This window comes from Eptesicus fuscus, chromosome 4, assembly GCF_027574615.1.
Source record: "Eptesicus fuscus isolate TK198812 chromosome 4, DD_ASM_mEF_20220401, whole genome shotgun sequence".
Classification (NCBI taxonomy): Eukaryota; Metazoa; Chordata; class Mammalia; order Chiroptera; family Vespertilionidae; genus Eptesicus; species Eptesicus fuscus.
The window spans coordinates 30,040,725-30,067,866 of record NC_072476.1 but is presented as its reverse complement, the minus strand read 5'-3'; the positions used below and the strand labels follow the sequence as shown (position 1 = coordinate 30,067,866).

Here is a 27,142-nt window from a genome sequence, read left to right as displayed (position 1 = left end):
CAATTTAATACCTTAAAATGATTTCTCTTTTACTTTGTTTGAGAATATGATGTAAGACATTTTGGAGTGGGGTATTATGATATTTATATAAACCGGTTAAAAGTCTTTAAGCTGATAAAGTAGACTTGATTTCAACTCTGCTTCTTGCTTTATGATGTGTATTCAAGGTTTTATGTTTGTAATATGTAAGATCATATACTGGCATGTACCCTCATTTCTAAGAATTATGAGTATGATTTAATTTACCTAATGTTTATAGACCACACATGGAATTAGTAGGCACAAGATTGGGTGGGGCTGGGATACACAACTCTGTGTAAGCGTTAAGGCTTTTAAGGTCTGGTAGTCTAATGGAAAAGATAAAAAGTCCATAAAGTCATCACAGCAAGAACATAAGGTACACACTACAGGAATTGTTAGAGAAGGTACTGTGGAAGTTTGTTGGAGAAAGGATTCTTTCATAGTCCCGGAAGGCTTTCATGAGAAAGAGGACATTAAGAGGGGCCCTTCAAACCTGGCTATGTGGCTCAGTTAGTTGGTGGGCGGTGAGGGGGAGGCGGGGGGTGTTCTCTGCAGGCACCAAAAGGCTGCTGGTTTGATGCCAATCAATGTTTGGCTTTCACATTGATGTTTCTTTCTTTCTCTCTCTCTCTCTCTCAAAATCAGTAAACTATTCTTTAGGAGAGAGAGAGAGAGAGAGAGAGAGAGAGAGAGAGAAGATGGCTCTTGAAGAAATGAGGAAGGATTTTTGGGTGGAGAAGTCCATCCATTCCATTTGAAGGGAAAAGTGATATTTAGAAGACAGGCACTCTTTGGAGCCAGGCTTATTTGAGACTTTTGAAAGTAAATAACCATTATTATTGACAACTTCTTAATTGATGTAAGGATGAAAGGACAATAATGTATACATACCCAAACTTATTTTGTTTTCTGTTAAATAATCTTTATTTTGTTCTCACCATGATGAAAAGATTAATTTTTATAAGCTTTACTGAGGTATAATTGATGCCATAAAATTCACCTGTTTTAAGTACATAATTCAATGAATTTTGGAAAATATACAATTAAAAAAGTTAAAAAAAAGAGATTTATAACCATTGCCACAATCTAATTTTAGAATATTTTCATCATCCCATTTGTTATTTGATGAATGTTATATAAATGAAATATACAATGTTTCTTTTTTAAAAAAAAATACATTTTTATTATTGATTTCAGAGAAGAAGGAAGAGGGAGAGAAACATCAATGATGAGAATCATTGATCAGCTGGCTGCCTCCTGCTTGCCCCCTCCTGTGCCCTTGATTGAAATCCAACCCAGAACCCTTCAATCTCCAGACTGGCGCTCTATCCACTGAGCCAAACCGGCTAGGGCAGTATATTTCCTTCTGAAATTGGCTTTTTCACCCATCATAATTAATTAGAGATTCACCCAGGTTGTTGGGTATATCAAATAGTTCTTTCCTTTTTATTGCTGAATATTAAGTACTAGAGGCCTGGTGCACAAAATTTGTGCAAGGGGCTCAGCCCTTGCAGCCCCTCACAGTCTCAGCCAGCCCTCGCAGCCCCAGCTTCGTCCTGCAGGTCATCCAGATGGTTGTCCGGATGGTCGTTCAGCTGTTCGGTCTAATTAGTATAATAGCTCTTTATTATATAGGATTCTAGTATATGAATATACCACCCATTTATCCATTCATCAATTGGTAGACATTTAAATTTTTCCTACTTAACAACTAGAGGCCCAGTGCATGAAGTTCATGCACTGGTAGGGTCTGCTGACTGCCGGCTGGGTACTCCCTCCCTTCCCCCAGCTGCCTGCTGCCACTGCTGGCTGGGGCCTCTCTCCCTTCCCCTGGCCAGCTCTGGGTCAAGGGGACAATTTGCATACTACACTTTTATTATATAGGATAACACTATTAATGTAATTAAACAAGATTTTATCTGCATGTATACTTGAATTTCTCTTGGGTATGTATACTTAGGAGTAGAAATGCTAGGTCATAGTGTGATAGCTAGGTCATTTTTCATTTAACTAGGAAACTGCTAAACTGTTTTCCAAAGTGACTGTACCCCTTTATGTTCTTATTAGCATCATTTGAGGGTTGAAGTTTCTCTGCACTCCTTTGGTTTTTGCCATCCTCCTGGGTGTGAAATGGTATTTCATTGTGGTTTTGGTTTGTGTAGCCCTGATTACTAAAGTTGAGTATCTTTTTATGTGCTTATTGTCCATTTATGTATATTCTTTGGATAAATGTTTGTTTATATTCTTTCTCCATGTTTTAATTGATTTATTTATATTTTTAATATTGAGTTGTAAGAGTTCTTTATATATTCTCCCTATAAATCTTTTCTCTAGTTCTACAAGTTACTGTTTCACTTGTTTGATAATGTTTTTTGAGGAAGAAAAGTTTTAATTTTTATGAAGTTCATTTTACTCTTTTATCACTTGTGCTTTTGACATCATTATCTAAGAAACTGTTGCCTAAACCAAGGTCATGGAGATTTCTTATGTTTTCTTCTATTAAGTTTTATAGTTTTAGTTCTTACAGTTAGATCTACTTTCAATTTTGGAATAATTTTGTTAATATGGTACCTGGTAAGGGTATACATTAATATTTTAATTGTGCTAGCACAATTTGCTAAAAAGACTATCCTTCCTCTAAAATTGCTTTGACTTCTTTGTTAAAATTTAGTTGACCATGACTGTTTATTTCTGGACTTTCTACATGGTGAATCATACTGTATGTGACTCAAGACAATTTATTTATTTGCAATCTGAATGCTTTTTAAAAATAATTTATCTTTACTGACAGACTAAAAAAAAATAATAATAATTTATCTTTATTATTGAAAGTATTGCAGATGTTCCTTTTTTCCCTCCATTGACCCCCTCCCTCCTGGTTCCTACCCTTCCTTCCTCCCAAGCCTTCACCACATTATTGTCTATGTCCATGGGTTATGCATATAAGTTCTTTGGTTAATCTGAATACTTTTTATTTCTTAATTCTGTTGCTTGGTCTAGAATAGCCAATACAATATTTTGCTTGTCCTAGATATTGGCTGGAATGCATCCAAGCTTTCACCATTATGATGTAGCTGTTGGTTTTTTGTATCTGACCTTTTTAAGACTGAGAAAGAAAAGTTTTCTTTGTCATGTTTAAAACTAAAATTCAGACATTTTCGTCATCATTATTTTTTTTCCTTAAAGTTTTCTAGGTTAGCCTTAGTCTGCCATTTGTATTTTGTGAAATTTTTATTTTTATTTTTTTATTTTGTGAAATTTTTTATTCTAGAAACTTGTTTTCAAATGTTGGGGCCTGGTCATTAATTAATGATTATTTCTATAGGGTGCTTTATAATGAGTAGTCCAAGGGGATGGGTTTGTATGGTTCGACTTCTTTGCCATACCAACTTTCAAAGTAATTGAAAAGTTGCGATTGTGCCTTGACTGGTATTGTTCAGTGGTTAGAATGTTGGCCTACGCACTGAAGCGTTTTAGGTTTGATTCCCGGTCAAGTGCACATATCTGGGTTGCAGGTTCGCACCCCAGCCCTGGTTGGGGTGAGAGTGGGAGGCAACCAATAGATAGATGTGTCTCTCTCACATCAATGTTTGTTTCTCTTTCTCCCTCCTTCCTTTCCCTCCCTCCCTTCCACTTGCCCTAAAAATCAATGGCAAAAAAATATCCTTGGGTGAGGATTTAAAAAAAAGTTGTGATTGTAATGGGATTATATTTTCTACTTTAATATAATTTACGTCCAATAAGCCATACACATTTAAAGTGTACAACTTGGTAAGTTTTGACACTATGAAACCATCACTACAATCAAATTAGTGAACATATCTTTCATCCCAAAGTTTTCTTATACCCCTTGGTAATTCCTCCATCTGCTCCTTCTACCCTTGTCCCCAGGCAACCACTGTGCAAAAACTCTAGATTTGTTTGCATTTTCTAGATATTTTAATATAAATGGAGTCATATAGTATGCACTCTTTTCTTGTTTGGTTTCTTATTTTGAGATTTATCCAGGTTGTTTAATGTATTAGTAGTTATTACTTTTCTATTGCTGAGTAGTGTTCCATTGTATTGATAAACTACAATCTGTTTACTCATTCACCTGTCCATGAAAATTTGAGTTTCCATTACTTGGCTATTAGAAAGCAAGTGCTATAAATATTTGATTGCAGATATTCACGTGGAGATACACACACACACACACACACACACACACATATATAACCATATATATATATATATATATATATATATATATATATCCCTTTTTCCTTTCCCTTCCCCCTTTTTCCCTCTACTATGTTCCCGCCCCACCCTAGGCCTTTACCACCCTATTGTCTATGTTCATAGGTAATGCATATCCTATATAATAAAGCTGTAATGTGCAAATGGTCGTTACGCGTAACGACCAACCGCTTGGATCAGCAGGAGGGTTGGACAGCGAGCTGCAAGTGGGTGATGGAGAGCTACAGCAGGGGGCAGGGCAGCAAGCTGGGGTGGGTATGGGGGGGCCAGGAGAGCTACAGGAGGGCGGGGCAGCGGGTGGAGAGCTACTGGAGGGCAGCAGCGAGCTACTGGCGAGCTACTGGTACACAGATTCGTGCACAGGGCTACTAGTATGCATATAAGATCTTTGGTTAATCTCTTCCTGCCCCCACCTTCCCTCTGAGATTTGTCAATTTGTTCCATGTTTTCATGCCTCTGATTCTATTTTATTCATTACTCTCTTTTGTTCATTAGATTTCTTATTTATTTTGATTTTTAGATTCAATGTTGATAGATATGTATTTACTGCCATTTTATTGTTCATATTTTTTATTTTTTTCTTTCCTCTTTCCTTCATTTCCTGTAATACTGGTTTGGTGATGATGAACTCCTTTTTAGCTTTTTCTTGTTTTTATCTGACCTTCAATTCTAAATGATAGATTTGCTGGGTAGAATAATCTTCAATGTATGTCTTTGTTATTCATCACTTTGAATATTTCTTGCCACTCCCTTCTGGCCTACAAAGTTTCCGTTGAGAAATCAGCTGACAGTCTTATGGGCATTCCCTTGTAAGTCACTACTTGCTTTTCTCTTGCTTCTTTTAAGATTCTCTCTTTGTCTTTAAACTTTGGCATTTTAATTATGGTATGTCTTGAAGTACTTTCTTTACTTCTCTAGTTGTAGGACATTCAGCCAGTTCTGAATGATGGTGGTTCTGTATTTTAGTTGTAATTTTGATGTAGTTGTAGGAGTTGGCAAGTACCAGCATTTATCAATGCTGCCATCCTGGGCATACATACATTTTCATTCTCTTTGATAAATATATAATGTTTGAATGGTTAGCTCATATGGTAGTTTTACATTTAACTTTTTAAGAAACTGCCAGACTTTTTTTTTGCATGATTTGTTTCATTCTCACTAGCAGTATATAAGGCTACATTTTCATCATCATTTGAAGAAGTCAGTCTTTTTTGTTCTTTTTTTTTTTAAACTTCAAGTTCACAAGGTTAAAATGTACAGTTTATTGGGTTTTAGTATATTTTCAAGATATACAACTATCACTGTTATAGAAAACCAGAACATTTTCATCACTCTTAAGAGAAACCATGTACTTGTCAGCAGAGTCCCATTTTTCAGTTCTTCAGAGCCAGATCTACACTTAATAGAAATCTTTATCATTTATACATCAGTAGAGTCTTATTCTCATTATTAGAGTAATAGTATATTGCTGTATTTGTTTCATTGATAAAAATAAGGTTGTTTTTTTTTAAAGGGAGGCTGCTGTGGGTGAGGGGATAAAAACTGTTAGATGATTGTCATCCCTTTATATAAAGAGCCAGGGTCTGTCACAACCGAAACGACCGGATGGATGACTGGTCGCCATGAGATGGCATTGACTGGCGAGCAGGCTGAACTGCTGCTGACCTCTCAGTCCCTCCCTGCCATCTCCCGCGGGCAGCGGAGGTGGCTCCCTCCCACCTCCTGGCTTGCTCCTGCCTCTTGCTCCCGCTTCCTGTGGGTATCAGCAGCTCCCACCAGCCTCCAGTGAATGCTGCCGCCCACTGTAGCCAGCAAACCAGGCAGCCCAATTGGGATGGGGCCGGCCAGCTTTTCAGCCCCTCCCCCCTGCCAGCCTGCCCCTGATCAGACTCTCTCATTCTGATCAAGAGCGGGCTGCACAGAGCCTGGACCCTTCCTGGCAGCCCCAAGACCCTGGGGTTGAGAATTCTAATGGCCCTGCCCAGAAAGTAGAGGTGCCTGATGGGCAGGGACAGAGACCACAGGCCTCCAGGCAGCACCGCAGAGTTGGCAAGGAGAGGAGAGGGCCTGCGGAGTGGGGAGGAGGCGAAGCCAGCGGACATCAGCTCAGAATCCAGCCTTTCCCCCCCGGAGGCAGTGGGCCATCAACCCAGAACCCCAGCCCAAATTGGACGAGCCCGAGGGAGGCTTCAGGAAGCTCCACGCAGAGCTGCGTGTTGAGAACGAGAGACTTCGTGAGGCCCTGACCCAGACCACGCTGCTGGCTGGCGCAGCTCAAGGTGGAGCTGGAGTGTGCCATGCAGAGGCAGGAGTGCTTTGCAGAGAGGCCGGCCCTCCTGGAGCTGGAGAGATTTGAGCGCAGGACCCTGGAGCGCAAGGCTGCTGAGCTGAAAGAGCAGCTCAAGGGCCTGTCCAACCTCCGGGCTGACAACCAGCACCTCAAGGATGACAACGTGGCCCTGATCCGCGTCATCAGCAAACTGTCCAAGTGACTCCGGAGGACTTGCCCCTGCACCCACATTTATACAGCTGCTTCTGTCACACGCACCCCTTCCCCTGTGTGAACACGAGTGCCAGGGCTGCCGGGGAGTCTCTGAGAAGCCATAACTTCCCCTCAGGACCTCCAGGCTGGGAGGGGAGGACAGAGCCCCCAGGAGCCAAGGGGGCCATTTGAAGCCAGGGTGGAGAGGGGAGGCTGAGCCAGGTAGGGGGACCAGGGCTGCTGGCAGGACCAGGAAGGAACCGAGGACCAGGAAGTGCCAGGATCAGTAGCCAGGACCAGAGTGGCCACCCGGAGGTCCCTTCTCACGTGTGCTGTCACTAGTCACCCCTTCCGCCCCTGAGCAGGGATCAGAGAATGTGCCAAACATCCTGCCGGCCTGGGCCGGGTGGGCCTGTATATAGCGTCTGTGTGCAATAGGGAGGGATGTCTTCTATTTTTTCTGCCCCCTCCCTGACGCTGGGGGAGAAGGTATTTTTGAGCAGTTTGGGGTGATCAGGCTGGCAGGGAAGGGCAGTTGGGGGCGATTGGGCCAGCAGGGGAGGGCAGTTGGAGGCAATTGAGCCGGCAAGGGAGGGCAGTTGTGGGCGATCGGTCTAGCAGGGAGGGCAGTTGGGGGTGATCAGGCCATCTGGGGAGGGCAGTTTTGGGCGATCAGGCTGGCAGGAGAGCAGTTAAGTGCCAATCAGGCCTGCAAGGGGAGCAATTAGGGGGCGATCACGCTGTCAGGCAGAAGTGGTTAGGGGCAGTCAGGCAGGCAGGCAGGCGAGAGGTTAGGAGCCAGCAGTCCCGGATTGTGAAAGGGATGTCCGACTGTAGTCAGACATCCCCCGAGGGGTCCCAGATTGGAAAGGGTGCAGGCTGGGCTGAGGGACACCCCCCAACACCACCACCAGTGCACAAATTTCATGCACTGGGTCTCTAGTCTTCCTTACAAAGGAGAACAAAGGATACTTCTATAAGCTAATGCAATACTCAGTCTAGTATGACCCAGAGCTGTGAACTCCCCCTTTCCCACTGCATTCTATATTTAGGTCCTTTGGGAATATTAGTCATATTTAAAGTGTTGGAAGAACCTAAATCTAATTTTTTTTTGTACACATAGGTGGTCGAGTGATGGGAACAGATGCTGAAAGGTCAATGCTATCTCCAGGTGGAAGGTAAAACATTTCACCAAGTTTTAGTTTCTTAGATTATTGAGGTATTAGAATATTAAAAAGCCCATGTCACACATCTTGAAGTTTAATATGCTATTGAATCATTTGGGGATCCTGTGAAAATAGCAGCTTTTGACTTATTAGTTCTGAATGACAGTAGTTCCTGGGGGAAACTGATGTGATAGTAAGGCCTTATACTAAAGTGGAATTGGAAAGTTAATTGCTACTCCATATTTTTTTATTATATCCCCTCCCCCCAAAAATTTTTGATTGGTATTAAAATACTAAATTCAGTTGACAAGTCATGTTTATGTAAGAAATAAAAATGTAAATTTTAAAGTTGAGCCAGTTTTGTTTTTTTTTTCAGCTTGGTCAGGTGGGTGATTTTATACTGAGATCCAATGCATTTGAATGCTGTGTGTATAGCTTCATCAGGGTTTCCTTTTCCTTTCAGTTGTGGCCCCATCAAAGTGAAAACTGAACCCACAGAAGATTCTGGTATGTACTAGTGCTTTTATTTTTATTTTATTTATTTATTTTTAATTTTAATAGTGGTAGGTTTTTATTTAATTTTAATTTTTAAAAATACATTTTTATTGATTTCAGAGAAGAGAGAGAGAGAGAGATAGAAACATTAATGATGAGAGAGAATCATTGATCGGCTACCTCCTGCCTGCCCCCCACTGGGGATTGAGCTTGCAACCCAGGCATGTGCCCTTGACTGGAATTGAACCCGGGTCCCTTCAGTCCACAGACTGACACTCTATCCAGTGAGCCAAACCAGCCAAGGCTGTACTACTGCTTTTAAAAACAATTATGAAATTTAAGTAAGAAAGCCTTTAATTTAGTAGGTTATATTTTGACTCATTACTTACTGTTTTGTTGATGAGAAGTGGACAAATTTATTTCAGTGGTGACATTATTTGTTATCATATGATATGAAACCTCAAAAGATAACTTGTTTTTATAAATGGCAGCTAAAAATTTGTTGCTAATTACACATTTGTAGACAAAATTTATTAATAGTTTTTTCCCAGTTATTCAGGAATAATAGTATTAAATGTCAGCTAATTTTGTTTTTGTTTTGGTTTTTTTTGCAAATGTAGTCCCTTATTCAATCTGGGCCGCCACAAAGACAGACAGAAAGCACAGGGATATTTTTCTTTCGCATCCCAGTGCAAACCAAAAGAACAATAGGTTATTCAAGGAAATGTCAGCTAATTCTATTGTCCTCTTTACAAAACTCAATATAATACTCTCTTATTCTCCTTTTCTCTTTGCACACCCATTTTCTACTTAGCAAGGAAGCTTTTTAAGTCTAATCTTTGTTTTGTTATTTGATTCCTTATTTTTAAATGTTATGTTTATAATGTTATTTCATATAGGTTTTGTTGGATAGCTCTATTGTGATATAATTTATATGCCACAGAATTTACCTGTGATAAGTACATAATTCAATGATGTTGTGTAAGTATACAAAATTTTGCAGTGTTCACCACAATATACTTTTAGAACATTTCCATCACTGCTTCCAGAAACCTAGTTCCAATTTTCAGTCACTCCCTGTACCCACCACTATTATAGACATTCAGTACAGGTAAAATCAAACAATGCATTATTTTTTACATTTTGCTTTTTTTAAAAAAGAATATTTTTATTGATTTCAAAGAGGGAGAGAGAAATAGAAACATCAATGATGAGAGTGAATCATTAATCGGCTGCCTACTGCACTCCCCCTACTAGGGATAGAGCCCGCAACCTGGGCATGTGCCCTTGACCTGAATCAAACCTGGGACCCTTCAGTCCACAGGCCGATGCTCTATCCACTGAACCAAACCAGCTAGGGCACATTTTGCTTCTTTTACTCTGTATCATGTTTTGAGGATCATCTTTAAAAATATGTTGTAGTGTGTTTAAGTAGTTCAGACCTGAATGTTATTCCATTGTATGGATATACTACCTTTTTTAAATCCTTGTACTGTTTGGTAGACATCTGAGTTGTTTCCACTTTTGGGTTGTTTAGACTACCATCGCTATGTACATCCACATATGTGTCTTTGTATGGAAATATATCTTCATTTCTCTTGGGTAGATACCTAGGAATGAATTGCTGTTTTATGGTAATTCTATGCTTAATTTGAGCTACTGACAAACTGTTTTCCCAAGTGGCTGCACCATTTTTTTATGTTCTTAGCAACAGTGTATGAGGGTTTCAGTTTCTCCATATCTTGGTCAGCACTTGTTATTCTCTGTCTTTTTTTATTATAGTTGTCTTAGTGGGTTTTTCTTTCTTTCCTTTTTTGCTTTTAAATAGACATTTTATTTTTAGAGCAGTTTTAGTTTCACAGCAAAATTGGATAGAAAGTACAGAGTATTCCCATATTATTTATATGTGTGTGTGTGTGTGTGTGTGTGTGTGTGCGCGCGCGCGCGCATGCATATATATTTTATTGACTTCAGAGAGGAAGGGAGAGGGAGAGAGAGATAGAAACATCCATGATGAGAATCATTGATCGGCTGCCTCTACATGCCCCCTACTGGGGATCGAGCTTGCAACCTGGGCATGTGCCGTTGGCCAGAATCGAACCCAGGACCCTTCAGTCCTCAGGCCGATGCGCTATCCAATGAGCCAAACCAGCTAGCCCATATACTTTCTACCTCCACACATGCTCTGCTATTAGCATCCCACTTCAGAGTGGTAAATTTGTTCACATTGATGAACCTACTTTGACACATCATGATCTCCCAAAGGCCATATCTATTTTTAAATTGGGTTGTTTGTTTTCTTGCCTTTTTTTTTTTTTTTTTGAGTTAATGGTTTACTTTGAAGCCTAAAAGTTTAAAATTTTGGTGCAACCCAGTTTTCAAGGTTGTGTGTGTGTGTGTGTGTGTGTGTGTGTGTGTGTGTTTTCTCAGCACCGTTTATTTTTTTAAAATATATTTTTATTGATTTCAGAGAGCAAGGGAGAGGGAGAGATAGAAACATCAATGATGAGAAAATCATTGATTGGCTGCCTCCTACACGCCCCCTAATGGGGATCGAGCTCACAACCTGAGCATGTATGTGCCCTTGTCCGGAATCGAACCCGGGACCCTTCAATCCAAAGGCCAACGCTCTATCCACAGAGCCAAACAAGTTAGGGTTCAGCACCATTTATTGAAAAGATTTCTTTTCTTCTGTGATTGCCTGTGCTTTGTCAAAAATCAATTAGCTAAATTTGCTTTCATTTCTATTCCTTTGAACTCTAGTATGTATTTTTATGACAATACCACATTGAATTTTATGTAGTTTTAAATTTTGGTTTTGTTGCCTATGAATATAGGGAAAATGAGGATATTATTATTATACTAATTACCTTCAATCCTTCTTTCCTTTTCCCAAAGTTTTCTTATACCCCTTGGTAATTCCTCCATCTGCTCCTTCTACCCTTGTCCCCAGGCAACCACTGTGCAAAAACTCTAGATTTGTTTGCATTTTCTAGATATTTTAATATAAATGGAGTCATATAGTATGCACTCTTTTCTTGTTTGGTTTCTTATTTTGAGATTTATCCAGGTTGTTTAATGTATTAGTAGTTATTACTTTTCTATTGCTGAGTAGTGTTCCATTGTATTGATAAACTACAATCTGTTTGCTCATTCACCTGTCCATGAAAATTTGAGTTTCCATTACTTGGCTATTAGAAAGCAAGTGCAGAGGAAGCCAAGGTTTCTGCCTGCCCTTGCCAGGCCTAAGTCTCCACTCAAGCTACAAAGTTTCAATTATAGAAGGTAAACAAATTCAAACAAATGGCGGCAGAATGGAGCTTGAGAGAGCAGGCCAGGGATGCCGCCGGCAACAGGGGAAGCAAAGCTTTCCGCACACCCTGGCCGGGCCCACCCGCTTAAGCTACAAAGTTTCAATTATAACCCCAACAGAAATGGCTGCCAGCCTCAGAGGAGCCCCAGGCTTGGCTCCGCTCCAGGCTACAGTTTCAATTGTAGAAGGAAAATAAATTCCAGATACCAGGGCCTCCGCTTGGGTTGCAAAGCGGCGTGGCCGGCCTGCAAACCACCACAGGCCCCTCGCTCAGGTCGCCCCACACCCCAAGGGAACCCCCACCTGATCCGGGATGCCCTTCAGGGCAAACCAGCTGGCCCCCACCCCTGCATCAGGCCTCTATCCTATCTAATAAAAGAGTAATATGCAGATTGATCATCACTGCAACACACAATATAGCTGCCCCCATGTGGTCAAAGATCCTGCCCCCATGTGGACACAGGATGGCCACCACAAGATGGCCAGCATGAGAGGGCAGTTGGGAGGCACCAGGCCTGTAAGGGAGGGTAGTTGAGAGGGACCAAGCCTGCAAGGGAGGGCAGTTGAGAGGGACCAAGCCTGCAAGGGAGGGCAGTTGGAGGTGATCAACCCTGCAGGAGAGGGCAGTTAGGGGTGACCAGGCCGGCAGAGGAGGGAAGTTGGGGGAAACAGGCTGGCAGCAGAGTGGTTAGGGGGTGATCAGGCTGGCAGGCAGAAGTGGTTAGGGGCAATCAGGAAGGCAGGCAGGCCAGCAGTTGGGAGCCAGCAGTCCTGGATTGTGAGAGGGATGTCCGACTGCCCGTTTAGGGATCTGACTGCCCACTGGGATCGGGCCTAAACGGGCAGTCGGACATCCCTCGAGGGGTCCCATATTGGAGAGGGTACAGGCTGGGCTGAGGGACAACCCCCCTTCCGTGCACGAATTTCGTGCACTGGGCCTCTAGTACATATATAAAAGCCCAGCAACTGAAACAGCAGAACGACAGGTGGCTATGACACACAGTGCAGCAGCCAACCAGCCTGATCTGGGCCCTGGTCGTGTCCCCTGCCCCTTCCTCCCTGCCAGCCCAGCCCAGTGGGCCCCCATCAGGGCCAGCTGGCCGGACCCCACCTGTGCACAAATTCATACACCAGGTTTCTAGTCTATATATTTGAAAGCCTAAGTGACCAAACGACCAGTTTACCACTTGCTATGACCCACACTGACCACCAGGGGGCAGAGGCTCAACACAGGAACTGCCCTTTGTGGTCAGTGAGATCCCACAGCCAACCTCCCACGGTCCCTCCCCCCAGCTGGCCAAACTCCTTTGGTCCCTCCCCCCAGCCAGCCAACCTCCCGTGGTCCCTCCCCCCCGGGCAGCTAACCTCCCAGGGTCCCTTCCCTTGGTCTGCTGGCCAATCTCCTGCAATCCCTCCCCCTGGCTGGCCGGCCCCTCTGATCATCCCTGATCGCCAGCCAGGCTGAGGGACCCCACCCATGCACAAATTTGTGCACTGGGCCTCTATTTGTATGTATTTTACAATTAGCCTCTGATTGGCAAAGAAAAATGGATATTTACAGTATTTCCTTATTAAAGGAATACACATTTTTAAGGAATTTCCAGTATTTCCTTATTTAAGGAATATACATCTTTATTGTTGAGAGTATTACAGAGGTCCCTACCCTCCCCTTTTAATGCTCCCCTCCACCCAGTTCCCACCATGCTGCAGTCCTTCACCACTTTATTGTCTGTGTCCATTGGTAATGCATATATGCATGTAAGATCTCTCGTTAATCTCTCCTTGGCTCCCCTTCCCTCCTTCTCCCCTTCCCTCTTGCCTTCCTTCTCTCTGAGATTTGTCAGTCTCTTCCATGTTTCCATGCCTGTGATTCAATTTTATTCATCAGTTCCTTTTCTTCATTAGATTCTTTGTTCGTTTAATTTGATTTTTAGATACAATTGTTGATAGGTATGTATTTATTGTCATTTTATTGTTCATATATTTGATCTTCTCCTCCCCTTCCTCCTCCCCCTCCTCAACTTTACCCTTTTCCTCCTCTTTTCTCCTCCTCTTCTTTTCTCCTCCTCTTCTCCTTTCTTCTCCTCCTTTCTTCTCCTCCTCTTCTTAAAGAATACCCTTCAACATTTCATGTAAACTGGTTTGGCCGCCCCTTACACACCCTCAGTGGGGATCAAGCCTCCAGTCCAGGCATTTGCCTTGACAGGGAATGGAACCAGCTACGGGACGACTCTCAACAAACTGAGCCACATCGGCCAGGGCCATATATTTCTATTTTATTCAAAGCATTCCAATCCATTATCATTATTATTTATTTTGATTAGCAAATAATCCTTATTCTGGCTATTGGGAGCCAATTCAGGATGTCATTTGAAAATATCATCATCATTTGTATAGAACTTTTTAAATTTTATTTTATTTTATTGATTTTTTACAGAGAGGAAGGGAGAGGGATAGAGAGAGAGAAACATCGATCAGCTGCCTCCTGCACATCCCCTACTGGGGATGTGCCCACAACCAAGGTACATGCCTTTGACCGGAATCGAACCCGGGACCCTTCAGTCCGCAAGCTGATGCTCTATCCACTGAGCCAAACCTGTTTCAGCTAGAACTTTTTATTTTTAATTTCTTGCAAAACAGGGTGGTTATGGTTTATCATATTCTTTCTCTAATTCAGCACTGGAGCTATCCGTTTCATAAGAAGCCTTGGTTTCTTTTTGAGAACAGAAGTATTAAGAAATCAATATTTTGGTGCTGGATGTGCTATTGCAATTGGGATGTCACTGCTTCTAAGTGGACAAGACAAAGCTAGGGAATCTGTGTATGTATGTGTTTACATACACATACATACATTTACATGTATGTTTTTTCATGCCTATAGCTTCAGTTTCTCTCTTAACACTCCAAGGTACTTTTTCTTCCCTTTCCTATATAATTCTGATCTGTCACAAGGAGAATCTTAGTAACCACATATTCTTAGTATATTACTTCATTTAACCCATATCCTGTTGTTCAATCCATTTCTCATTGCCAGTCTCCTTACCTGACTTACACTCCTTTTTAAAAAATATATATTTATTGATTTCAGAGAGGAAGGAAGAGGGAGAGAGAGATAGAAACATCAATGATGAGAGAGAATCATCGATTGGCTGCCTCCTGCACGCCCCCTACCGGGGATGGAGCCCGCAACCCAGGCATATGCCCTTGGCCAGAATCGAACCTGGGACCCTCCAGTCCGCAGGCCGACGCTCCATCCACTGGGCCAAACCGGCTAGGGCTGACTTACACTCTTGACACTCCTTGTTAGGCTATCGCCACTCATGCTTTTCCCCTCAGTCTCTAACACCCCTCACTCAGGTTTCCTTGCTCCCTCACATAAATATTCTTCTTCTGCCACCCTGCTTCAGGTGGTAGAACCTCTCTGATGCAGCTACCTACCATGCTCAGCACCATCTACTCAGCACCATCTACTGGCAATGGGGATGAATTGTTAGGGAAAAGAGGAGAACCTTGTTGTGTATGTTAAAGATTGTTAGATTTTGGGGAAATCTTCAAGAAAGATAGTGTTGAATTGTCCTTTTTGAGAAAAAGTATTTGAATGTATTACACTTTTTCAGAAGGTTTTTCTTTCTTTTTTACTGCCACAGGAAATCTTAATTTTCTGTTTGATTTTTAGTTGACTGTGCCAAAATGATCACTTTTCAAAAATTTCCCCCTCGAGGGATGTCCGACTGCCTGTTTAAGCCCGATCCCGGTGGTTCCAAGATTGCTGGCTCCCAACTGCTCGCCTGCCTGCATTCCTGATTGCCCCTAACCGCTTCTGCCTGCCAGCCTGATCACCACCTAACCACTCCCGTGCCAGCCTGATTGATGTCTAACTGCTCCCCTGCCAGCCTGTTTGCCCCCAACTTCCCTCCTCTGCCAGCCTGGTCACCCCTAATTGCCCTCCCTTGCAGGCCTGGTCCCTCTCAACTGCCCTTCCTTGCAGGCCTGGTGCCTTCCAACTGCCCTCCCTGCTGACCATCTTGTGTCCACCGAGGGGCAGGATCTTTGACCACATGGGGGCAGCCATATTGTGTGTCGGAGTGATGGTCAATCTGCATATCACTCTTTTATTAGATAGGATAGAGGCCTGGTGCACGGGTGGGGGTCAGCTGGTTTGCCCTGAAGGGTGGCCTGGATCAGGGTGGGGGTTCCCTTGGGGCGTGGGGTGGCCTGAGCGAGGGGCCTCTGGTGGTTTGCAGGCCAGCCACACCCCCTGGCGACCCAAGCGGAGGCCCTGGTATCTGGAATTTATTTTCCTTCTACAATTGAAACTTTGTAGCCTGGAGTGGGGCCAAGCCTCCTGCTCGCTCCGTGGCCGCAGCCATTTCTGTTGGGGTTTATGTACCTTCTATAATTGAAACTTTGTAGCCTTAAGCAGAGGCCTGGGCTGGCCAGGGTGTGCAGAAAGCTTTGCTTCCTCCATTGCCGGGGGCAACCCTAGCCTCCTGCTCTTTCCAGCTCCATGGCTGCTGCCATTTCTGTTCGGATTTGTTTACCTTCTATAATTGAAACTTTGTAGCCTTGAGTGGAGGCCTAGGCCGACAAGGGCAGGCGGAAAGCTTGGCTTCCTCCATTTCCCGGGAAACCCAAGCCTCCCTCCTGCTCTTTGTGGCTGTAGCCATCTTGGTTGGGTTTATTTGCATACTCGCTCTGATTGGCTGGTGGGCGTGGCTGATGGGTGTGGCTTGTGGGTGTAGTGGAGTGATGGTTAATTTGCATATTACTCTTTTATTAGGTAGGCTATAATAGTACGCATCATTATCATAGAGGTTTCTGTTTTTCTGATTTGCACTTTGTAGCTTTACATTCTTAATTTATAATTTCTTTTACTATTTCCATTTTAATTAAAAAATTTAAAAATATTCCTTGGGCATAACAGTCATGGTCCAGTTAGGAGAAAAAAGCCATACCAGTTATTTGAAACATACTTGTTATTTGAATGGAGAAAATTTAATGTAAAGATTAACTAGTTATAGTTATTAACTTTGTAACAAAAAGAACAATACTAAGATATCATGTAAGTAACAAGTCACTGAATTGGCTGCTACCATAAAGTTTAATTCTGACTTCTAAAGTCAGAGATTATTTGGATGGTACTGGTATCTTGGGGAAAATGAGTTACTCTTATCTAATTCTCAAACCCATTTCAAGTTTTGCCAATTCTTTCTTTAATGGCTTTAATATAGAATCGTCTTTTAGTCTTTCCTACGACCTTGACACTTCCGAAGAAAGTATCTATTTCCTCTTGATTAGATTCATATAATGCATATTTTGCAAAAATGTCACAAATTATCTGTGTACTTTTAATTTTATTAGAGTACACCCATGTATTTCTACTGGGGATTCATCGATTTTGGGGTGTTGATTTTGTAGCCTGTTATATTGCCAAATTCATTTATTAAATCTAGTGGTTTTTTGGGTAGAGTCTTTAGGGTTTTCTATGTACAGTATCATGTTATCTGAAAAGAAGTTTTCCTTCTTTCCAATTTGGATGCCTTTTATTTCTTCTTGTCTAATCGCTGTGGCTAGGACTTCCACTACTATAATAATAAAAGCGTAATATGCTAATTAGGCTGGACGTCCTTCCGGATAACCTTCTGGACGAAGCCGGGCAGTGAAGGAAGCTCGGGTCCCTGGTGCCTGATGGCAGCTGGAGGGAAGCCTGGGTCCTGGGTGCCTGCCAGCGGCTGGAGGGAAGCCCAGGTCCTGGGTTCCAGAGGGAATCTGGTGCCGGCAGCCAGGGGAAGGAAGGCCTGCACTTGGACAAATTTTGTGTATTGGGCTTCTAGTGTTGAATAAGAGTGGTGAAAGCAGATATCCCTGTCTTGCTACTGTTCTCAGGGAAGATGGTTTTAGTTTTTGCCCATTGAGTATGATGTTGGCTGTAGGTTTGTCATATATGGCCTTTATCATGTTGAGATATGCTCCCTCTATTCCCACTTTGCTGAGCATTTTTATCAAAAATGGGTGTTGGATTTTGTCAAATGTTTTTTCTGCATCTGTTGATATGATCATGTGATTTTTGTCTTTCAGTTTGTTTATGTGATGTATCATGTTAATTGATTTGTGAATATTGTACCCTGGAATAAATCCCACTTGGTCATGGTGCATGATCTTTTTAATATATTGCTGAATCTGATTTGCTAATATTTTGTTGAGGATTTTAGCATCTATTTTCATAAGGGATATTGTCCTGTAATTCTCTTTGTAGGGTCTTTATCTGTTTTTGGAATTAGGATAATGCTGGCTTCATAAAAAGAGTTGGAAGTGTTCCTTACGTTGGATTTTTTGGAATAGTTTGAGGAGTATAGGTGTTACACAGTTCTTTGTTTGATAAAACCCCCCTGTGACTCCATCCGGACCCGGACTTTTGTTTGCTGTGAGTTGTTTTTTTTTATTACTGCTTCTATTTCACCAGTTGTTATTGGCCTAGTCAGGTTTTCTGATTCTTCCTGATACAGTTTTGGGAAAGTATAATTTTGTAGCAATTTGTCCATTTCATTCACATTGTCCATCTTGTTGGCATATAGTTGTTCAGAGTATTTTCTTACAATCTTTTGTGTTTCTGTGGTGTCAGTGGTTACTTCTCCGCTTTCGTTTCTGATTTTATTTATTTGGCTCCTCTAACTTTGTTTCATCATGAGTCTGGCTATTGGTTCATCAATCTTGTTTATCCTTTCAAAGAATCAACTCTTGATTTCATTGTGTTTTTTTTTTTTATAATGTTTTTTCAGTCTCTACATCATTTATTTCTGCTCTAATCTTTATTATTTCCTTCCTTCTACTTACTCTGGGCTTTTCTTGTTCTCTTTCTAGTTCTTTAAGTTGTAGGCTTAAATAGTTTGTTGTTAATTTTTCTTGTTTTTGGAGGTAGGCCTGTAGTGCTATGAACTTACCTCTCAGGGCTGCTTTTGCTGTATCCCAGAGATTTTGGGTTGTTGTGTGTTCATTTTCATTTGTTTCCAGGAAGTTTTTTTATTTCTTTCTTCATCCCGTTGGTAACCCATTCATCCTATCTAATAATAGAGTAACATGGAAATTACCATCACTCCGCTACGCTCACGATTGGGCGGCAGGAGGCTGGGGGGCGGGACTCGGGGGTGGCCTATCCGGCCATTGAGAGGCACGGATCCGCTGCCACTGAGGGGGGCTACCCTGCTGTTGAGAGGCGCAGGGGGCGGGACTCCCGCCCCCTGCGCCTCTCAACAGCAGGGTAGCCCTCCTCAGCGGCCGCGGACCATCAAAAGTGGGGAGAGCTAGGGTGCCTGTCTGCTCCGGCACCAGGCCTTTCAGAAGCCTCTGCCGAGCCGGAGGCTTCTGAAAGGCCTGGTGCACCAGCGGACAGGCACCCAGCTCCACCACGAAAAGCGAAAGCGTGTAGGGGATCCTACACGTGCATGATTCAATCATGCACTGGGCCTCTAGTTGTTTAATAATGTGCTGTTTAGCGTCCAGGTGTTTGAATGTTTTTGGGTGTTTTTATTATAGTTGATTTCTAATTTCATCCTACTGTGATCTGAGAAGATGCTTGATATGATTTCAGTCTTTTTGAACTTGTAGAGATTTGTTCTAACATGTGGTCTATCATTTGAATGATCCATGCGCACTTGAAAAGAATGTTTATTCTGTAGCTTTGAGGTGAAATGTTCTATAAATGTCAATTAAATTCATCTGATCCAGTGTGTCTTTTAGAGTCACTGTTTCCTTGTTAATTTTTTGTCTGGAAGATCTATCCAGTGAAGTCAGAGGGGTGTTAAAGTACCCTACTATGACTGTATTGTCGATTTCTCCCTTAAAGTCCTCTAGAAGTTTTTTTTTTAAATATATTTAGGTGCTCCTATGTTGGGTGCATATATGTTTATCAGGGTTATATCCTCTTGTTGGATCAATCCCTTTAGTATAATGTAGTAACCTTTGTTGTCTTTTGTTGCCTTTATTTTGAAGTCTGTTTTATTGGATATGAGTATTGCTACTCCAGCTTTTTTTAATTATCCATTTGCATGGAAAATTTATCCTATGTGTGTCTTTTGTTCTGAGGTGGGTCTCTTGTAGATAGCATATAGTTGGGTCATGTTTTTCTACCTGTTCAGCTACGCTGTCTTTTGATTGGAGCATTTAATCCATTTACATTTAAGGTTATTATTGATCGGTACTTATTTGTTGCCATTTTAATTCTGTATGCCTCAGTTTCTCTGTCTCTTTCTTCTCATTACAGCAATCTCTTTTTTTTTTAATATAAATGTCAATTCAGAAAGAAATTTATTTATTTTTAAATATATTTTATTGATTTTTTACAGAGAGGAAGGGAGAGGGATAGAGAGTTAGAAACATCAATGAGAGAGAAACATCAATCAGCTGCCTCCTGCACACCCCCTACTGGGGATGTGCCCACAACCAAGGTACATGCCCTTTGACCGGAATCGAACCTGGGACCCTTCAGTCTGCAGGCTGATGCTCTATCCACTGAGCCAAACCGGTTTCGGCAACAGCAATCTCTTTAACATTGCTTGTAATGCTGATTTGGTGGTGATGTACACCTTTAGCCTTTTTTTGGAGAACTCTTTTATTTGACCATCTGTTTTGAATGTTATCTTTGCTGGGTATAGTAATCTTGATTTCAGATCCTTGCTTTCCATTACCTTGTGTACTTCATGCTATTCCCTCTGGCCTGTACAGTTTCTGATAAGTAATCAGGTGTCAGCCTTATGGGAACTCCTTTGTAGGTAACAGTTTGCTTTTCTAAGCTGCCTTTAAGAGTCTCTCTTTGTCTTTAATTTTTGGCATTTTTATTATGATGTGTCTGGGCATGGGTCTTTTTGGGTTCTTCTTGTTTGGGGTTCTCTGTGCCTCCTGAACTTGTGACTTTTTCCTTTACCAGGTTAGGGAAACTTTCTGCCATTATTTTTTCTACACATTCTCTATCTCTTTCTTTCTTTCTGACTCTTCTTGCACACCTGCTATTCGAATATTGTTAAGTTTAGCGTTGTCCCACAGCTCCCTTAAGCTGTCCTCCTGTTTTTTTAAAAATATATATTTTATTGATTTTTTTTTACAGAGAGGCAGGGAGAGGGAGAGTTAGAAACATCCATGAGAGAGAAACATCAATCAGCTGCCTCCTGAACACCCCCTACTGGGAATGTGACCGCAACCAAGGTATATACCCTTGACCGGAATCGAACCTGGGACCCTTGAGTCCGCAGGCCGATGCTCTATCCACTGAGCCAAACTGGTTAGGGCTGTCCTCCTGTTTTTTAATTGTTTTTTCTTTTTGGTTCTCTTATCGAGTGATTTTTTTTCAACCCTGTCTTCTAATTTACTGATTTGATCCTCAGCTTCCCCTAATCTGTTGTGTATTCCTTCCAATGTGTTCTTTATTTGTGACATGTCATTCTTTATTTGTTTTCATAGTTACTATATCTTTTCTCATGCTGTTGTGCATCTTTACCATCATTATTCTGAATTTTATAGCAGATAAAACTTTTTAAATTAAATATATTTTATTGATTTCAGAGAGGAAGGGAGAGGGAAAGATAGAAACATCAATGATGAGAGAGAATCATTGATTGGCTGTGTCCTGCATGCCCCCTACTGCCGTTCAAGCCTGCAACCCAGCATGTGCCCTAGACCAGAATCAAACCCAGGACCCTTCAGCCCCCAGGCTGATACTCTATCCACTGAGTCAAACCAGCTAGGGCACAGATTAAATTTCTTATCTCCATTTCATTTATCTCCTGGAGAATTCTCTTGTTCTTTCATTTTGGTGTTGTTTCTTTGTCTCCTCATTTTGGCTGCCTGTTTGGGTTTGTGACTTTTTATTAGGTAGATCTGCTATGCCTCTCAGTCTCTAGTGCAGGACAGTGTCAAACACTGTTTCTGTCTAATTAGATTAGGCAAAGACTCAAAGCCTCCAGAGATCGCCTCTGCCTACAGACTGATAGCATTCTGTCTTAAATTGCCCTCAGGCAATCATCCAAAGAGGTACTTCGAGTTTTTTCAATAGGGTGGGGCAATTGCTTCTGCCTGGATGCTAATTGTTATTCTAAGTTTCTTATTGGGCCTCAGAAACTTTTTTTTTTTTTTGCCATGGAGCAAGGTGTTTTCCAATAGGATGGGTCAACTGTCTACCCCAGGCAAAGCCACCTGTGTAGCAAATGTCTGTGTGAGTAAGATGACCTCTGCACAGGAAACCAGGGTGTCTGCCTTCTGAGCTCTTACCTCAGAACCCCCAATCCTGGATTCTGCTCACACAGCTCCAGTCCACTCTGCCCTCCCTCTGACAGAGCACAAGGTATGAGTGGCTTCACACGGAATTTTGTGTGCTGGAACTTTAAGAGGATACTTGACTTTCCAGCCATCTCTCCCTGTCAGACAGCAACCCCACTGCTTTTCACAGCCATATGTTATGTGGGTATCCTTCTCAGTTCTGGTGCTCTCTCCTGCGGGGCTTAGCTTGGGGATTAGAGCCCAGAGTTCTCAGTGGCAACCCCCAACAGCTATCTCACTGGAACTTCAGCTGCTGTCTGTGGGTGCCCAGTCAGCCTCTCGTACTTTCACCCATCCTACCAATCTCTATGCGGTGTCCACTTTCCATCTTGGTTATCAGAGTTCTCTCCAGCGAGTCTTTTGTTGCTTATTTAGGAAGTTTTCCTGTATTTTACTTGCAATTCCAATTTGGTCCTGGGAGCAAGTGTCCGTGCAGCATTCACTTACTCGGCCGCCCTTTTTAATCTTAAAGCTGTTTGAAAGTATTATCTACTCCTGCAATCATATGAAGAAATCTTTCTTTTTTGAAAGCTCCTGTAGTCTAGTCCTGTTAGACTGCTCAACAAGAGATACTTATTTATTTGTTTTTATTAAACATTTTTTTCAATTACAGTTGACATTCAACATTAGTTTCAGGTGTACAGCATACTGGTTAGACATTTACATATCTCATGAAGTGATCCTCCCCATAAATAGGTCTAGTACCCTCCTGACACCAAACCTAATTATTACAATTCCAGAGGCCTGTTGCATGAAATTCTTGCACAGGTAGAGTCCCTAGGGCTGGCCGGCGTTCAGGGCCGATCGGGGCCTTCCAGCTGCCAGCCAGGGCCTGCCTTTCCCCAACTGCTGGCTGCTGGCCAGGGCCTTCCTTCGTTCCGCCTGCCCCCTGGTGGTCAGTGCACATCATAGCGAGCAATCGAACTCCTGGTCTCCCTTTCAAACTCCCAAGGTGACACTTTGCATATTAGCCATTTATATATATAGATTATTGACTGTATTCCTTTTGTTGTACTTTACATCCCTGTGGCCATTTAAAATACACGTTTTTATTGATCTTCTTTTAGAGAGGGGAAAGGAGATGGATAGAGATGGTAATATTGATGAGAGAAAAACACTAATCAGCTGCCTCCTACACACTCCTATTGGTGATCAAATTCATGACCCGAGCATATCTCCTGAGTGGGAATCTAACGAGAGACCTCTTCCTTCATGGGTCGATGCTTAACCACTGAGCAACACCGGCCGGGCCCTGTGACCATTTTGTAACTACCAATTTGTGCTTCTTTTATTGTTTTTTTAAATATATTGTTTTTGGCCCTAGCCGGTCTGGCTTAGTGGCTAGAGCATCGGCCTGTGGACTGAAGGGTCCTGGGTTCAATTCCGGTTAAGGGCACATGCTCCAGTTGCAGGCTGGATCTCTGGCAGAGGGCGGGGGGGCGGGGGGGGGCGGGGCGGCGTGTGCAGGAAGCAACCCATCTATGATTCTCTCTCATCATCGATGGTTCTATCTCTCTCTCCCTCTCCCTTACTCTCTGAAATCAATAAAAATATATTTTTTAAAAATTTTGTTTTTGATTTCAGAGAGGAAGGAAGGGGGGGAGAAAGTGATAGAAATATCAATGATGAGAGAGAATCATTGATCACTGTCTCCTGCACACCCCACACTGGGGATCGAGCCCACAACCCGGCTTGTGCCCTTACTGGGAATCTAACTATGACCTCCTGGTTCATTGGTTGATGCTCAATTCCTGAGCCACACTGGCCAGGCCCAATTTGTACTTCTTATTTCCTTTACCTTGTTTATCATATTTTTGAATAGCACATGGCAGGTCAAAAGTAGGTTTACAGTTGTGAGTACTTGAAATAGTTTATTCTTGTGTTATTCATTAATTATTGTATTATTTTTCATACGAACAACTCTAAACTTACTTTTGCCCCACCTTATATATGGGGAACACATCCTTAATAAGAATTTATTAACCTTTTGCACTCGGATGTCGAGTGTGACTCGACACGGTTAGCATCGGTAGCAGCTCTTTTTATACTCTTTGAATGTATCAATAATTTGAAATATAAAAAAATTCAAATAAATAAGTTTGTATGAAAAGAAACTCCAGTTTTTTATTCTACTGCCGTGCTCTGTAAAATCTGGGGTATTTAAAAAATTAAATCCCGAGTAGAATAAAGGAATTGAGAAAAAAGCAAGCGAGTGCAAAGGGTTAAGGAATTTGTTAAGAATCCTTTTCTTTCTTAAAACTGTAAATTGAAATATAAATATAAATAAAAGGTAAACTCACCTCTGTAATCTAACATTCCCATGAGGATACTGAACATTATTAACACCCCAAGAAGTCCCTCTCCTGTCCCCCTCTCATTACTCTTTTCCCAAAGTCAGCCACTTGCGTATTTTTTTAGCCAGAGTTTCGTGCATTTTATTTTCTTTTTCCTTCAGCTTTATTGAGGTATAGTTGACATTACTTGAGTTTTAATCACAAAGATTTCTTTTCTCTAATTCTAACTTTTTTATGCGTGGAATTGTATAACATGCACTTGTTTACAACTGGCTACAAAGTCCACTTCAAATTATCTATCCTGATTGTGGGCAAAGGATTATGCAGAAAAGTGTGCTTTGTACCTGTTAACAAAGGGATTTTTTAGGAGGAAAAATAATTAGTGTATCTCATTATAATATGGGTAAAAATTATGCCATCTTTACCCTGAAACATTGAGTTTTTAAAACCAATGTTTATGAGTAATTTCCAGTGGCTGGCAAAGTATTTTTTAAAAAATATTTTATTGATATTTTACAGAGAGGAAGGGAAAGGAATAGAGAGTTAGAAACATCGATCAGCTGCCTCCTGCACACTCCCTACTGGGTATGTGCCGGCAACCAGGGTACATGCCCTTGACCAGAATCAAACCTGGGACCCTTGAGTCCGCAGGCCGACGCTCAATCCACTGAGCCAAACTGGTTAGGGCTGGCAAAGTATTTTTAATAGTAAATGAATATAGAGTGTGATTAATGTTATTTAAATCCAAAGATAAGGACTGTCAGAGAAAAAATCTGGCAGCAAATAATCCCAGAATATTAATAGTGGCTAAAACTTTGTCTAGGTTGGGTTTTAGGTGACTCATACTCCACCCCCGTGCCCCCCTCTCCCCCCCCACCCCATCCCCCCACTCCGCTACCTAGCATACTTTTGTCCTTTCAAAGTCTTTAAATTATATATGTGTTATACTGCATTATTAGGAGGGCAGAATAGATTTCCCTGCACCATTTAGCTGAGTGCCCTGAAGTATAATTGTGTAATTTTATTTGCTTTTACAGGTATTTCCTTGGAAATGGCAGCTGTGACAGTAAAGGAAGAATCAGAAGATCCCGATTACTATCAATATAACATTCAAGGTAATACTATCTAATAGTTTTTCTTTCCAAAAGTTATTAGTGGTGAAAATTTAAATTTATCAGTTGTCTGAGTTCTTGAAATGCTTTTTATTTATTGTTCCTTGATTGGCATGTGTACTTGTAATTTATCACTGAATAAAACATTTTAAAAACAGGGCAATATAATAAACTTAAACAATTACAGGGGAAATGTAAAGTAGCCATTAAATTTTTATATATATATATATATATTTGTTGTTGTTGTTGTTAATCCTCACCTGAGGATATTTTTTCTATTGCTTTTCTGAGAGAGTGGGAGGGAGGGAGAAGGGTGAGGGGAGATAGAGAGAAACGTCCATGTGAGAGAGACACATCTACTGGTTGCCTCCCATACATGCCTGGACTGGGAGCAAGGAGCCAACCTGCAACCCTTTGGTGCACTGGCCGGCGCTCTAACCATTGAGAACACTGGCCAGGGCTAATATTAAAAGAACAAAAGTGGCACAATTTAGAATTCAACTCCAGTTTCTAATGTTATTTAAGGCATGAATGGTCTTCTGAAACTACTAGTTCTATTTATGCAATAAAAATAACTATCAGTATCATAAAAATCTATAAAAGATAAGACAAATAAATTTTAGCTATTTTTTATTTTGTTACCTTTTGCTCGATTATGAGGAAGGAATTAAAGGTTATAATTTTACAATGGAGTTCTCTTTTATGCATCAATGGATTTTAGTTTAGAAGAATGTTTTCTAGATTTAATAAGTTTAATTTTTATAGATGCATAAGGTATATCAAAACATTTAAAGAGTGAAATCTAATTAGTTTTTTTATATATGCTTATCACGCTATCTTCACTGCAATCAAGATAATGAAATGTCCCTAACCTCCAAGTTTCCTTGTGTCCCATTGTCATTCACTGCTCTCTCTAACCAATCATTGCTCTGTTTTCTATTACTTTGAATTAGTTTCCATTTTTAAGAAATTTATATAAATGGAATTATCATTAAGTATGTACTGTTTTCTTGGGGTGGGGTGCTGTGAATTCCTTCATTCCACATAATTGTTTTGAAATTCATCCATGATGTTGCATATATCACTAGCTAATTCCATATTATTATTTAGTGTTATTCCATTGTATGGCTATATGGCAATTTGTTTATCCCTTTCTATTTATTGACATTTGGTTGATTCCAGTTGGGGGCTATTAAAAAATAAAGTTGCTGTTGATTTTTGCATGTAAATTTTTGTGTGGAATATGCCTTCATTTCTCTTGAGTAGATTCCTAAAAATGGAATAGCTGGGACATATGGTAGGTATTTAACTTTTTAAGAAACTGCCAAACTACTTTACACAGTGCATATAGTATTAACATTTCCTTCCCCAGTGTATGGTAGTTCTAGTTGCTCCACATCTTTGTCAACACTTACACAGTCAGTCTTGTTCTTTGTAGCCATTTTAGTGAGTGTCTTATGAAACCTCATTTTGTTTTTAATATGCATTTGCTTAATAGGTTTAGTTCATTTAAGAAGATAGCCTTTATCAGTTCTGTAACATAAAAGTATTATGAATAAATTTATTCTGGTTTGTAATCATGTGAATGAATAACTGATATATATATTAAACCATTTATACTGAATTTTATTTATCAGTTTTGAACATCTTATTGCATGTGACATTTGGAATTGCATGGTTAAAAGGTTGAGATAATTTTGAGGATTTTTAAT

General features: G+C 41.2%; 1 protein-coding gene and 1 non-coding gene across 9 annotated transcripts in view; one reads left to right on the top strand and one right to left on the bottom strand.

Annotated features, from left to right (window-relative positions):
- The window catches only part of GTF2I (general transcription factor IIi), a 130,580-nt gene that overhangs the window by 41,836 nt on the left and 61,602 nt on the right, over positions 1-27,142 (top strand). For all 8 annotated transcript variants that reach the window (XM_054714834.1, XM_054714831.1, XM_054714833.1 and 5 more), the window contains exons 7-9: positions 7,866-7,920; positions 8,372-8,415; positions 25,356-25,433. In XM_054714834.1, coding sequence (XP_054570809.1) covers positions 7,866-7,920; positions 8,372-8,415; positions 25,356-25,433 — 177 coding nt within the window. The remainder of the gene's footprint in view (positions 1-7,865; positions 7,921-8,371; positions 8,416-25,355; positions 25,434-27,142) is intronic.
- LOC114231626 (small nucleolar RNA SNORA31) lies at positions 9,016-9,143 on the bottom strand. The gene has a single exon (XR_003617610.2). It is a non-coding gene; the product is annotated as a small nucleolar RNA SNORA31 (small nucleolar RNA).